Source organism: Musca autumnalis, unplaced genomic scaffold, assembly GCF_047663935.1.
Source record: "Musca autumnalis isolate F117 unplaced genomic scaffold, ASM4766393v1 scaffold_2, whole genome shotgun sequence".
Lineage (NCBI taxonomy): Eukaryota > Metazoa > Arthropoda > Insecta > Diptera > Muscidae > Musca > Musca autumnalis.
In genome coordinates this window covers 230,814,859-230,830,337 of record NW_027411755.1, presented here as the reverse complement: position 1 = coordinate 230,830,337, position 15,479 = coordinate 230,814,859, and the positions used below count along the sequence as shown (strand labels likewise).

Genomic DNA, 15,479 nt, shown 5'->3' with positions numbered 1-15,479 from the left:
GTATTAAACAATACACAAGTGGATATACATACATATGTATGTATGAAATTATTTTGTATTTATTTAACAATTTGCGTTAAGGATTTTCACGCCCTTATCTGAGACCATAAAATTATCAATACAATTGATGAACTTTGCATTGATTTACACAATTATATAAATTACTGGGTTTAATATTTACAATAAATAATGTCGAAAAAATATAATATAGCGTTATGTTTATGGGAGTATTTAAAATGTTTTTGGGTATTTTTGTTTAATCTTAGTTTAAGTTTTTATTATTACTATTATCCCTGTCAAAATCAGGAAAATGTTCTTAACAATCCCCGCTGTATTGCCCTATTGGTCATTGAGAAAATATTCTAAAAATATCCAAGTGTATTATCCCTCTTATGCAGAATGTTGATGCATTTTGGTCTACAACGCAACTCCTTGTGTTCTAAAAAATTGCCCATTGAAGACATAACAACTGCCGTTTTGCAATCCTTTGTATTTCCACCTGTCTTTCGTTTCAAAAACGAAACTGATACAAGCAACTCAAAAAATGTCCAAGAAGAAACCCCAATTTTGATGATTTATGCAAATATTTACGTTGTGATCTATCCCTATGGCCCTGCAGGCATTGTTGCGCTTATGCACCTTGCAATACATACACACCAACACACATACATTCAAATATAGGCACAATCATACTTACATTCTTTCCGGCTATCTGAACAACATCAAGTTTATCCTTTAATGAACATTGTATCGGCTGTATTAGCATTGATATGGCCGAAAGTGTTGCTTCCTGCAAACGATTGAATTCATCAAAACAGCCCCAGGCACCACATCGAGCTAAACCGGTTAAAATCAAAGCCATTGATTCTGTGTCGACGTTCTGGGCAATGTTTTTTGTAGTTTTTGTTTGTTTGTTGTTCCAGGCGTAGCAGGAAGAGGAAGAAAACAGAAAGGAAACAAGGTAAATTAGCAATAGTCAACATGCACCACAGTATGAGGCAATGAATGAATTGGATGGATAAATGAAAGCAATTTCAAATTTTGTGGAATGTTGCTCAATGCAAATTATTGCAATGTCAACAAAATTGTTTTCGGTGGTTTAAGAGAACAAAAAGGATAGGTTAAGAAATTAAGTTGGGCGGTAGTGTAAAAGATTGGAAGAGATGTTTAATTTATTGGAGTCATAAGAAAGGACGGTTCTTGAAAAATGATATAAAAAAATCCACGATTATTTTCCTAATGGTCCTTGTAAAAATTTACTTAAAAAAATCCATGATTATGACCTAAAACTGCTTGAGCAAATATCTCTAAAATGATCTTTAAAAATTCACGTTTATTGTCACGTTTACTGTCCTAAAAGTCATTGAGAAAATATTCTTAAAATTATCTTTAAAAAATCTTCTTAAAATTATCTTTAAAAAATCCACGTTTATTGTCCTAAAAGAATAATTTTTAGAAAATATTCTTAAAATTATCTTTAAAAAATCTTCTTAAAATTATCTTTAAAAAATCCACGTTTATTGTCCTAAAAGAATAATTTTTAGAAAATATTCTTAAAATTATCTTTAAAAAATCTTCTTAAAATTATCTTTAAAAAATCCACGTTTATTGTCCTAAAAGTCCTTGAGCAAATATTCTTAAAATTATCTTTAAAATCCACGTTTTTTGTCCTAAGTCTTTGAGTAAATATTCTTAAAATTATCTTTAAACAAATCCACGTTTATTGTCCTAAAAGTCCTTGAGGAAATATTCTTAAAAGTATCTTAAAAAAATCCACGTTTATGGTCCTAAAAGTCCTTGAGGAAATATTTTTAAAATTATCTTTAAAAAATCCACGTTTATTGCCCTAAAAGTCCTTGAGCAAATATTCTTAAAATTATCTTTAAAAAATCCATGTTTATTGTCCTAAAAGTCTTTGAGCAAATATTCTTAAAATTATCTTTAAAAAATCCACGTTTATGGTCCTAAAAGTCCTTGAGGAAATATTCTTAAAATTAAAATTATAATAATATTCTTAAAATTATCTTTAAAAAATCCACGTTTATTGCCCTAAAAGTCCTTGAGCAAATATTCTTAAAATTATCTTTAAAAAATCCACGTTTATTGCCCTAAAAGTCCTTGAGCAAATATTCTTAAAATTATCTTTAAAAAATCCACGTTTATTGTCCTAAAAGTCTTTGAGCAAATATTCTTAAAATTATCTTTAAAAAATCCACGTTTATGGTCCTAAAAGTCCTTGAGGAAATATTCTTAAAATTATCTTTAAAAAATCCACGTTTATTGCCCTAAAAGTCCTTGAGCAAATATACTTAAAAATATCTTTAAAAAATCCACGTTTATTGTCCTAAAAGTCTTTGAGCAAATATTCTTAAAATTATCTTTAAAAAATCGAAGTTTATTGTCCTAAAAGTCCTTGATCAAATATTCTTAAAATTATCTTTAAAAAATCCACGTTTATTGTCCTAAAAGTTCTTGAGCAAATGTTCTTAAAATTATCTTTAAAAAATCCACGTTTATTGTCCTAAAAGTCCTTGAGCAAATATTCTTAAAATTATCTTTAAAAAATCCAAGTTTATTGTCTTAAAAGTCCTTGAGGAAATATTGTTAAAATTATCTTTAAAAAATCCACGTTTATTGTCCTAAAAGTCCTTGAGGAAATATTTTTAAAATTATCTTTAAAAAAATCCACGTTTATTGTCCTAAAAGTCCTTGAGCAAATATTCTTAAAATTATCTTTAAAAAATCCACGTTTATTGTCCTAAAAGTCCTTGAGCAAATATTCTTAAAATTATCTTTAAAAAATCCAGGTTTATTGTCTTAAAAGTCCTTGAGCAAATATTCTTAAAATTATCTTTAAAAAATCCAGGTTTATTGACCTAAAAGTCCTTGAGCAAATATTCTTAAAATTATCTTTAAAAAATCCACGTTTATTATCCTAAAAGTCCTTGAGGAAATATTCTTAAAATTATCTTTAAAAAATTCACGTTTATTGCCCTAAAAGTCCTTGAGGAAATATTCTTAAAATTATCTTTAAAAAATCCACGTTTATTGTCCTAAAAGTCTTTGAGGAAATATTCTTAAAATTATCTTTAAAAATCCACGTTTATGCGCTAAAAGTTCTTGAGAAAATATTCTTAAAATTATCTTTGAAAAATCCACGTTTATTGTCCCAAAAGTCCTTAAGGAAATATTCTTAAAATTATCTTTAAAAAATCCACGTTTATTGTCCTAAAAGTCCTTCAAAAAATATTCTTAAAATTATCTTTAAAACATCCACGTTTATTGTCCTAAAAGTCCTTAAAAAAATATTCTTAAAATTATCTTTAAAAAATCCACGTTTATTGTCCTAAAAGTTCTTGAGAAAATATTCTTAAACCTATCTTTAAAAATCCACGTCCTTGAGAAAATATTCTTAAAATTATCTTTAAAAAAATCCACGTTTATTGTCCTAAAAGTCCTTGAGCAAATATTGTTAAAATTATCATTAAAAATCCACGTTTATTGTCCTAAAAGTCCTTGAGAAAATAATCTTAAAATTATCTTTAAAAAATCCCAGTTTATTGTCCTAAAAGTCCTTGAGGAAATATTCATAAAATTATCTTTAAAAAAATCCACGTTTATTATCCTAAAAGTCCCTGAGGAAATATTCTTAAAATTATATTTAAAAAATCCACGTTTATTGCCCTAAAAGTCCTTGAGGAAATATTCTTAAAATTATCTTTAAAAAATCCACGTTTATTGTCCTAAAAGTCCTTGAGGAAATATTCTTAAAATTATCTTTAAAAATCCACGTTTATGCGCTAAAAGTTCTTGAGAAAATATTCTTAAAATTGTCTTTAAAAAATCCACGTTTATTGCCCTAAAACTCCTTGAGAAAATATTCTTAAAATTATCTTTAAAAAATCCACGTTTATTGTCCTAAAAGTCCTTGAGCAAATATTCTTAAAATTATCTTTAAAAAATCCACGTTTATTGTCCTAAAAGTCCTTGAGGAAATATTTTTAAAATTATCTTTAAAAAAATCCACGTTTATTGTCCTAAAAGTCCTTGAGCAAATATTCTTAAAATTATCTTTAAAAAATCCACGTTTATTGTCCTAAAAGTCCTTAAGCAAATATTCTTAAAATTATCTTTAAAAAATCCAGGTTTATTGTCTTAAAAGTCCTTGAGCAAATATTCTTAAAATTATCTTTAAAAAATCCAGGTTTATTGACCTAAAAGTCCTTGAGCAAATATTCTTAAAATTATCTTTAAAAAATCCACGTTTATTATCCTAAAAGTCCTTGAGGAAATATTCTTAAAATTATCTTTAAAAAATTCACGTTTATTGCCCTAAAAGTCCTTGAGGAAATATTCTTAAAATTATCTTTAAAAAATCCACGTTTATTGTCCTAAAAGTCTTTGAGGAAATATTCTTAAAATTATCTTTAAAAATCCACGTTTATGCGCTAAAAGTTCTTGAGAAAATATTCTTAAAATTATCTTTGAAAAATCCACGTTTATTGTCCCAAAAGTCCTTAAGGAAATATTCTTAAAATTATCTTTAAAAAATCCACGTTTATTGTCCTAAAAGTCCTTCAAAAAATATTCTTAAAATTATCTTTAAAACATCCACGTTTATTGTCCTAAAAGTCCTTAAAAAAATATTCTTAAAATTATCTTTAAAAAATCCACGTTTATTGTCCTAAAAGTTCTTGAGAAAATATTCTTAAACCTATCTTTAAAAATCCACGTCCTTGAGAAAATATTCTTAAAATTATCTTTAAAAAAATCCACGTTTATTGTCCTAAAAGTCCTTGAGCAAATATTGTTAAAATTATCATTAAAAATCCACGTTTATTGTCCTAAAAGTCCTTGAGAAAATAATCTTAAAATTATCTTTAAAAAATCCCAGTTTATTGTCCTAAAAGTCCTTGAGGAAATATTCATAAAATTATCTTTAAAAAAATCCACGTTTATTATCCTAAAAGTCCCTGAGGAAATATTCTTAAAATTATATTTAAAAAATCCACGTTTATTGCCCTAAAAGTCCTTGAGGAAATATTCTTAAAATTATCTTTAAAAAATCCACGTTTATTGTCCTAAAAGTCCTTGAGGAAATATTCTTAAAATTATCTTTAAAAATCCACGTTTATGCGCTAAAAGTTCTTGAGAAAATATTCTTAAAATTGTCTTTAAAAAATCCACGTTTATTGCCCTAAAACTCCTTGAGAAAATATTCTTAAAATTATCTTTAAAAAATCCACGTTTATTGTCCTAAAAGTCCTTGAGCAAATATTCTTAAAATTATCTTTAAAAAATCCACGTTTATTGTCCTAAAAGTCCTTGAGCAAATATTCTTAAAATTATCTTTAAAAAATCCAGGTTTATTGTCTTAAAAGTCCTTGAGCAAATATTCTTAAAATTATCTTTAAAAAATCCAGGTTTATTGACCTAAAAGTCCTTGAGCAAATATTCTTAAAATTATCTTTAAAAAATCCACGTTTAATATCCTAAAAGTCCTTGAGGAAATATTCTTAAAATTATCTTTAAAAAATTCACGTTTATTGCCCTAAAAGTCCTTGAGGAAATATTCTTAAAATTATCTTTAAAAAAATCCACGTTTATTGTCCTAAAAGTCCTTGAGCAAATATTGTTAAAATTATCATTAAAAATCCACGTTTATTGTCCTAAAAGTCCTTGAGAAAATAATCTTAAAATTATCTTTAAAAAATCCCAGTTTATTGTCCTAAAAGTCCTTGAGGAAATATTCATAAAATTATCTTTAAAAAAATCCACGTTTATTGTCCTAAAAGTCCTTCAAAAAATATTCTTAAAATTATCTTTAAAACATCCACGTTTATTGTCCTAAAAGTCCTTAAAAAATATTCTTAAAATTATCTTTAAAAAATCCACGTTTATTGTCCTAAAAGTCCTTGAGGAAATATTCTTAAAATTATCTTTAAAAATCCACGTTTATGCGCTAAAAGTTCTTGAGAAAATATTCTTAAAATTGTCTTTAAAAAATCCACGTTTATTGCCCTAAAACTCCTTGAGAAAATATTCTTAAAATTATCTTTAAAAAATCCACGTTTATTGTCCTAAAAGTCCTTGAGCAAATATTCTTAAAATTATCTTTAAAAAATCCACGTTTATTGTCCTAAAAGTCCTTGAGCAAATATTCTTAAAATTATCTTTAAAAAATCCAGGTTTATTGTCTTAAAAGTCCTTGAGCAAATATTCTTAAAATTATCTTTAAAAAATCCAGGTTTATTGACCTAAAAGTCCTTGAGCAAATATTCTTAAAATTATCTTTAAAAAATCCACGTTTATTATCCTAAAAGTCCTTGAGGAAATATTCTTAAAATTATCTTTAAAAAATTCACGTTTATTGCCCTAAAAGTCCTGGAGGAAATATTCTTAAAATTATCTTTAAAAAATCCACGTTTATTGTCCTAAAAGTCTTTGAGGAAATATTCTTAAAATTATCTTTAAAAATCCACGTTTATTGTCCTAAAAGTCCTTAAGAAAATATTCTTAAAATTATCTTTAAAAAATCCACGTTTATTGTCCTAAAAGTCCTTGAGAAAATATTCTTAAAATTATCGTTAAAAAATCCACGTTTATTGTCCTAAAAGTCCTTGAGCAAATATTCTTAAAATTATCTTTAAAAAATACACGTTTATTGTCCTAAAAGTCCTTCAAAAAATATTCTTAAAATTATCTTTAAAAAATACACGTTTATTGTCCTAAAAGTCCTTCAAAAAATATTCTTAAAATTATCTTTAAAATCCACGTTTATTGTTCTAAAAGTCCTTGAGCAAATATTCTTAAAATTATCTTTAAAAAATACACGTTTATTGCCCTAAAAGTCCTTAAAAAATATTCTTAAAATTATCTTTTAAACATCCACGTTTATTGTCCTAAAAGTCCTTAAAAAATATTCTTAAAATTATCTTTATAAAATCCAAGTTTATTGTCCTAAAAGTCCTTCAAAAAATATTCTTAAAATTATCTTTAAAACATCCACGTTTATTGTCCTAAAAGTCCTTAAAAAAATATTCTTAAAATTATCTTTAAAAAATCCACGTTTATTGTGCTAAAAGTCCTTGAGAAAATATTCTTAAAATTATCTTTAAAAAATCCACGTCCTTGAGAAAATATTCTTAAAATTATCTTTAAAAAAATCCACGTTTATTGTCCTAAAAGTCCTTGAGCAAATAATCTTAAAATTATCTTTAAAAAAATCCACGTTTATTGTCCTAAAAGTCCTTGAGCAAATATTGTTAAAATTATCATTAAAAATCCACGTTTATTGTCCTAAAAGTCCTTGAGAAAATAATCTTAAAATTATCTTTAAAAAATCCACGTTTATTGTACTAAAAGTCCTTGAGCAAATATTCTTAAAATTATCTTTAAAAAAATCCACGTTTATTTCCTAAAAGTCCTTGAGCAAATATTCTTAAAATTATCTTTAAAAAAAATCCACGTTTATTTCCTAAAAGTCCTTGAGCAAATATTCTTAAAATTATCTTTAAAAAATCCACGTTTATTGTCCTAAAAGTCCTTGAGAAAATATTCTTAAAATGATCTTTAAAGAAACCACGTTTATTGTCCTAAAAGTCCTTGAGCAAATATTCTTAAAATTATCTTTAAAAAATCCACGTTTATTGTCCTAAAATCCTTGAGAAAATATTCTTAAAATGATCTTTAAAGAAACCACGTTTATTGTCCTAAAAGTCCTTGAGCAAATATTCTTAAAATTAACTTTAAAAAATACACGTTTATTGTCCTAAAATCCTTCAAAAAATATTCTTAAAATTATCTTTAAAAAAATCCACTTTTATTGTGCTAAAAGTCCTTGAGCAAATATTCTTAAAATTATCTTTAAAAAATCCACGTTTATTGCCTTAAAAGTCCTTGAGAAAATATTCTTAAAATTATCTTTAAAAAATCCACGTTTATTGTCCTAAAATCCTTCAAAAAATATTCTTAAAATTATCTTTAAAAAATCCACGTTTATTGTCCTAAAAGTCCTTGAGAAAATTTTCTTAAAATTATCTTTAAAAAATCCACGTTTATTGTCCTAAAAGTCCTTGAGAAAATATTCATAAAATTATCTTTAAAAAATCCACGTTTATTGTGCTAAAAGTCCTTGAGAAAATATTCTTAAAATTATCATTAAAAAAATCCACGTTTATTGTCCTAAAATCAGAATTTTTACAAGTTCCCCTTTATTTAAAAACAAATTATTTTCTCAAGGATGTCATTAAAAGTGGATTTTATAAAAAAAGGCACCCACCCTAATCAACATCTCTGCCGCCTACCACCCGACTCGGCTGCTTATAACTTAACTATGTTCGTAAATGTAAATTTTGTACTTACCTCATCGCAGTTAAACACAAGCACCAATCTACCCAACATGGCACCCAATGCTTTAACACACTCCGTTTTACCGGTACCAGCTGGACCAAAGGGATTACCACCCAAACCCATATGCATGGCTTGTGTTAGGATGAGATAACATTTGTGTGTTAAACGTGTACTGACCAACTTATTGGGATTACCCAAAAATTCATATGAATACTCAAATTCTGCATAGACCATGCGGACAATAACCGTTGCATTACTACTGCTGCTGCTACCAGACACATCAGTTGCTGCTTTAACACTACGGCGGCCACTACTTCCGTGATGTTGGCCACTGCCCGCCGCCACATCACTCAAATAAAATTTAAGCTGTGCCAACCAATGCCAATCGTTCAAATGCATCGTATTATTGTCTATCAACTCTTCGACAATTGTCACATAATGAACCAAATCAAAGAGTAGCGAACGTAATTTTATTTGCATCAACGTGTCAGACGTCTGATGTTTCCACAGTGAATATTTTGCGATTTCTGAATTAAGTGTTTGCAGGAGTTTTTGTAGTGCCATTGTTTGAATGGCCTTTTCCGTTTGACGTGTAAAGTGGATGGCACGCGTTGTGGACAGTACCTGAACAACATAATTTTGTAGGATATTCTCGTTAAAACCATCCGGAGGGTAGGTGCTGCAACATTGTACAATTTGTTCTTTGAGTGTGAGTTGTATGGTTGTCACAAGGGTGTTTAACCAGTTCTGCGGGGGAGGAATTTTTCAAAAAGTAGTATTAGGTTTGGGGAAAAGTGTTTTAAGTTTCAATTGCCTTACTTCAATGGGTCCTTTCATTTCAATGGGTGTTCGCAGTTTTAAAACATCACCCTCAGCACTTTTCAGCGATTCAATGGTGTAGAGTATGCGCTGTGGATCATCGAAGCTGTTGCCTTGTACAATGCCCAATTGATGACAACCAGGAAATAGTTTTTTGATGTGTTTTTGTATAACTTCGGGATCCTTAGAGGCTTGGCCCAGTATCTCTAATAGATCATCATCTCCCAAGAAGTAGAAACGTGGAAATGAGTTACGTTTATCCTGTGAGAATTTAATGAAATTAATTTCTTCATGGGTGCACAGTGAAGCTTGGCGTTGTGTGAACAAAGTCCACTTACCATTATATAGGACATCAAGTTATTCTGGCATCGGGCCAATTGGGTTTCTAAAGATTTTACAATTGTTGCAATATTATTTATCTTTATAAGCGAAACCACGCGAGGATCCATTTGTATTTCACGCATAATATAACGAAAATCTTTATCGATGCGTTTAAATAAAGCCTCCTCATTCTTCAGAGTTCCAGCCTCAAATACCGGTTCCAAATAAACCCACCTTTAAGAAAAATAGCATTTATTCCGTTAAATTGTTATTTAAATAAAACGTGGAAAATTTCCTTACCTCCTTTGCGATTGATTTAAACTTGTCAAAATCGAATCCAAAGTATTTAAACGACTCTCCCACAGTTCAGCTTGATCGGAAAAGGCTTCAAAGGCTGCCGAATTCTTAGCTGACTGCAGCAGAGATTGATTATCCCCAACTTTATTAAGGACTTCTTGATAATCTTTGATTAAAGTAATTGGTTGCCCGGAGGAATCATTTTGCTGGATCAACTTCAACTGGGCCGTTACCGACCATTGATCAATTTCTGTCAAAGCTTGGCGTACAACTTGTTCCGAGGAGGCTTGTCTTACAATTTGACTTATTTCTTGGGCATTTTGTTGTAGCAACGATTGGTTCTCGAGCAGATTCCTTAAGGTGAAGGTGTGTAAATTTTTTATATCCTCCCTTTTGAGTATGGAAAATATTCTTGCCCAATGTCGTTCGGTTAGCGAATCCGATTGCAATTGTTGCAACAGCGGCAGCAGGGATTGCAATTTCTCCACACTGCCACGTATACGTTTCGAGGGTAAATCTATGGAGGCATGAACTGAACCTTCCCATTTCGATATAAATTCATTTAAGATATAAGGTCTTCTACGGTATATGGCCCACTCCTCGTCCATAATGGAATTCAATTCAGTCAAATAGTCATCATAGACAATCCACTCCTTGGATTGTTCCTGCATTTTAGCATCAATTTCATCGAAAGGCTGAAGGAAATCCTCCGGGAAAATCATATTAAATTTACCACACTCCTCCAATAGCTGGGCTTTCTTTTTCAATATCTCCTGCCAGTGTTCTTGGCGCTCTTTAAAGATTTCCAATGTGGCCTCCTCATTGGCCTGCAGCTCAGCCAATGTTGATTCCCATCTGAGGACAAATTTCTCAGCTTCATTGCGTAAATTTTGTATTTGTGTTTGGGCCTGTTCCTTAATCATATCGACTTGTCTCTGCAAGATTACGGCATGATTTTCTAGCAGAGGTTGTAGCTTTTCCCATTGTGATAAAATCGCCGCCAAAGAGCTAACACGTTCCTTACACCATCCCGCCAGACAAGTATCTTTGGCTTTGACCAATTCCAGTGTTTCCGTGACCTTTGGCAGTTCGGTCATAATTTTTTCATACTTCATACCCGACTCAGTTATTGAGGACTCATCCATTGGTACATTTTCAAGGAATTGTATAGCATTTTGCAGGAAATCTTGTATAACGGTAATATCGTTAAGTATGGAGCTGCGCAAACTATGTGAGAGGGCTTCCCAATAACGTCTTCCCAACTGTTCGATGTCTGATTTCAGGGGCAGTATGTCGATGACAATGCAATCAATGGCTTCTTCGTTGCTGAAAATGAGGAAAATTTTGAAAATATGTACCATGGCACAATTACCCAGGTAGTGGCATCGCAAAATTTTGAATATGTTATGTCAAAACTTTCTTTATGTTGTTGGGAAAATTACAACAAAAATATTTTTTTATAAAGGGATTTGACTTTTCATATTCGATCAGCTGGTGTGATAGCACTACCTGGTAGTTCTGCCATGATATGTACAAAAAATATGAATGAAGTCAAATGCTGAAATCTTTCAGTAAAAGATATCCGAAATTTTGGAAAAAAGAGCTTGTTATGTCCACTCGTCCTGCTACCACCGCCTGTCTCCAAAGTTAAAGCAGAAACAAGCATTTTATGCTTCAGAAATAACGTTAATGCATGATTTTGAATATCTTCATAATATGTATGAACACTGATCACAATAGGTATGAATTATTTTTTCTATGTATAAACTCTTTAATCTTTTATCAGATGTCTTCATTATTGATCATAATATGTATGAATTCTATTCATAATACGTATTAATACTGATCAAAATAGGTATGGATACTTTTTTCTCATGTACAAACTCTTAAATCTTCATTATATGTCTTCAATATTGATTAGCTTTTGCATGCATGAATTTGAATATCTTCATAATATGAATGAACTCTATTCATATTATGTATAAACATTGATCACAATATGTATGAATTATTTTTTTCTATGTATAAGCTCTGTAATCTTTCATCAGATGTCTTCATTATTGATCATAATATGTGTGAACTCTATTCATAATATCTATGAACACTATTCATAATATGTATGAATATGTTTTTCTCATGTACAAACTCTTAAATCTTTCATCAGCTGTTTTCATTATTGATTACCTTTTGACTTACCTTTGAATTTTTGCAATTTTCTGACTGAAATTTTTACATTTTTTAAAATTCCTCTCCCAATCTTCGGCAATTTGTAAATGTATACCGCATAGCTCTTCAACATCAACACAGCCGAGAGCAACCCATGGCAACCAGATTTGTTTGAATTTATCCAATTTTTCAAATAGTTCTTCCGCCTTTTCATATAGTGGTCCAAAATAGTGACGGTTATTTTCTACCATTGTCTTGAATAGTTCCGGACCCTTTTCCGATAGTCCACGAAAACCACAGGGCCGTTCCACAAAACGTCTTAGTTGGGTGTAATAACGTTCGCGAATTTCTTCTTCGGCTGGCATAAAACACAATTGGCGTTGTCTGTAATTAAAAGGAGAGAAGAAAAAAGAAAGAGAGAAAAAAGAGAAGAAGATAAATATATGGAGAAGTTAGAAGAATGTTCTTGGATGATTTTTTTTAAATTAAAATCAAGGTCTATACGTGGCATCAATGGCAGGGTATCAATGTTATTTTTTAAGAGCTATCAAAATCACCAATTCCGCATAAAATGGTGTAAACAGAGAGGCCTAATATCTCTGTATATTCCCGTCGACTTTTCAATAATAAATCGTAATATTTCTTCTATCAATCTTATGGACAGTCATCTCCTCAGGCACCTCTCCCGCAAAAGTTCAAAATTTTCAATTAAGTAGAGTTAAAGGCTTTTTTGAAATCTGCTGTGGCCGATCCCAAGCCCGGTTAAGAAAGGATGTGGGATCTTGTCGCGAGCCAACAAGAAGTCTGGACGTTAGCAACTCCCCCTCGAGCCCACGACACGAGTAATCATGTCCAGAACACAATGCCCACAAAGCGGAAGGAGTTAAAGCACAAAACCACAGTATCATCAACAAAAAAACGACCCTTCAACGTAGTTGCTAAGGATAACCTAATGATTGCAGTGGCCAACGACAAGAAAGGAAAGCAGTCCTATACCACCACAGCGTAATGGGTGGGGCGAAGTAGGAACTAACATGTTTTTAAAAACGAAGATTCTCAGTTTGACTGTAATGAGGTGCATCGTAGTTTCAGGGTCAAATTCGTCGATGTATTTGAGCCATGTGTCCATCGGTCATGTACCTGATAGAGTGCAACAGTCCTAAGCTGTTGAAATGTCTGGCGAAAATGAAGAAGGATGTTCCAATACTGTCCTGTAATCGCCACTGAGCCACCTAACAACAACAACAACACAAATCTCACGAAAGCCGGTTCTATGCACAGGATTTACTCATAGGAATCTTCCACCAGGGACCGTCACCTCAACAAATATGTGTTTGTGTTCGTGCATTTTTCACCGAATGCCTGCTCCGAGCTCTTTTGGTCTGTGCTGAAGTAGAGAAGAACCGATAGATGTAGAGAATGGGTGCACTTCCAAGGCTGCTCTGGTCTTAGTCGCCTGAAAAACTATTGCGATAGTTGTTATGTTGCTGCGTCAGAAAATCTCCCTGCGTGTCTCCAACTTCGTCGTGGAAATAATCGTCGTCGCCGGAATGAGAACAACAACATCAAACGCAGCATCTAACACCACATGTTGTTGTTCACCACCCCGTAAATGCATAGTTTCTGCATTTCAATTGCAATTGTCCCCTGCAAGAAAGTCAGCGAAATAGTAGGCTTTTTGAGTCAGAGGAACACAATGTGAGCACCACCACCGCCGCCTATAGTTTGCAACGTTGCGCTGGTTACAACTTTTTGAGGAAAGATCGTAGTGACCCATACTTGGAATGTTTTTGATCCATACATGGAAATATGGGGGTAGCACTAAAGTGTGGGACTGTCGGTAGAATTGATTCAGGTGTACATAACAGTGCTGGCAGAGCAAATTGTTAGCTTCAAGCATTATACGGTAAACGAGGATAAGAGGAGATTGCCACAACTTGCCAGACATCACCGTTGTGCACACGCTCCAATAAATGACGTGCCCAGGCAACCTGTCATTTCGCTTGGTTAAGACCACCTTCCCATCGCCATCTCCGTTAATCACTCGAATTCATAACCTCTGACCGACGTACTATTCTGACCCACGGAAAGTCTGATTGACAAGGGTTCATAGAATTTACCAATTACCGCTTCAGAAACCTGTCCATTCTCTCAGCTGCAGCCGCTAGCTACATACCTGCTGGTCTAATACCCGAAATTAGACCAAATATTCCAGAAGAGGCGACGAGATTAGCAAATGAGAAATTAAAGTTCGCCTTACTATCCCTGAAGGCCCAAAATTTAGCGAATTTACTCTTGAAATCAACAGTATGGTACGCGAGCATAAGCGGAAAAAGTTGTTACACCACCAGAAGCAATGCGACATTGGTATAGGATTAAGTAAATTGTGGGCAACGGTTAAATCACTTTCGCGTCCGGTAAAGAAGGATCATAGAACGACTGTTTCTTTTAGCGGCGTGACTTATAGAGTGACCCATACATGGAATGTTTTTGATCCATACATGGAAATATGGGGGTAAGTAGCAGTAAAGTGTGGGACTGTCGGTAGAATTGATTCAGGTGTACATAACAGTGCTGGCAGAGCAGATTGTTAGCTCCAAGCATTGTACGGTAAACGAGGATAAGAGGAGATTGTCATTACTTGCCAGACATCACCGTTGTGCACACGCTCCGATAAATGACGTGCCCAGGCAACCTGTCATTTCGCTTGGTTAAGACCACATTCCCATCGCCCTCTACGTTAATCACTCGACTTCATAACCTCTGACCGACGTACTTTTCTGACCCGCGGAAAGTCTGATTGACAAGCGCTCATAGAATTTACCAATTACCGCTTCAGAGACCTGTTCATTCCCTCAGCTGCAGCCGCAAGCTACATACCTGCTGGTCTAATACCCGAAATTAAACCAATTTTCCCAGCAAAATCGACGAGATTAGCAAATGAGCGAAAATTAAACTTCGCCTTACGATCACTGAAGACCCAAAATTTAGTGAATTTACTCTTGAACTCAACAGTCTGGTAGGCGAGCATAAGCGGAAAAAGTTGTTACACCATCAGAAGCAATGCGACATTGGTATAGGATTAAGTAAATTTTGGACAACGGTTAAATCACTTTCGCATCCGGAAAAGAAGGATGATAGAACGATTGTTACTTTCAACGACGTGACTTATAGAAGACCCCAAGAGTGATAGGGCAGAGATGACTGTACTAGGCCCTATCAGCCGAGGAGGTCCTCTACAATTTACGTTTTGGCGATGTTGCAGATGTCATCCGAAACGCGAATTCAACCAAAGTTTTGGACCGACACGGACCCTCAATGGTAATGCATAAGTGACAAGTGTCTTTAATCTATCGTTAGCCTCCCATATGGCATCAGAGCCTGGAAAATTGATAGGGTGGTACAGCTATTGAAGATAGGCATTGATTCCAGCAGAGGCGAATGACACGGGCTGATCTGCCTCTCGTCGCCAGTAGCGCATATACTCCTCCCCACGATGAGAAGCTGTTTTCCAGTTGCCCAAC

At 32.4% G+C, this 15,479-nt stretch overlaps 1 protein-coding gene across 1 annotated transcript in view; it reads right to left on the bottom strand.

Moving 5' to 3' along the window:
* The window catches only part of btv (dynein cytoplasmic heavy chain beethoven), a 125,712-nt gene that overhangs the window by 85,705 nt on the left and 24,528 nt on the right, over positions 1 to 15,479 (bottom strand). Inside the window, exons 8-13 of the mRNA XM_073971013.1 lie at positions 11,986 to 12,339; positions 9,793 to 11,115; positions 9,510 to 9,726; positions 9,172 to 9,432; positions 8,365 to 9,099; positions 698 to 880 (exon numbers count right to left, since the gene is read on the bottom strand). Coding sequence (XP_073827114.1) covers positions 698 to 880; positions 8,365 to 9,099; positions 9,172 to 9,432; positions 9,510 to 9,726; positions 9,793 to 11,115; positions 11,986 to 12,339 — 3,073 coding nt within the window. The remainder of the gene's footprint in view (positions 1 to 697; positions 881 to 8,364; positions 9,100 to 9,171; positions 9,433 to 9,509; positions 9,727 to 9,792; positions 11,116 to 11,985; positions 12,340 to 15,479) is intronic.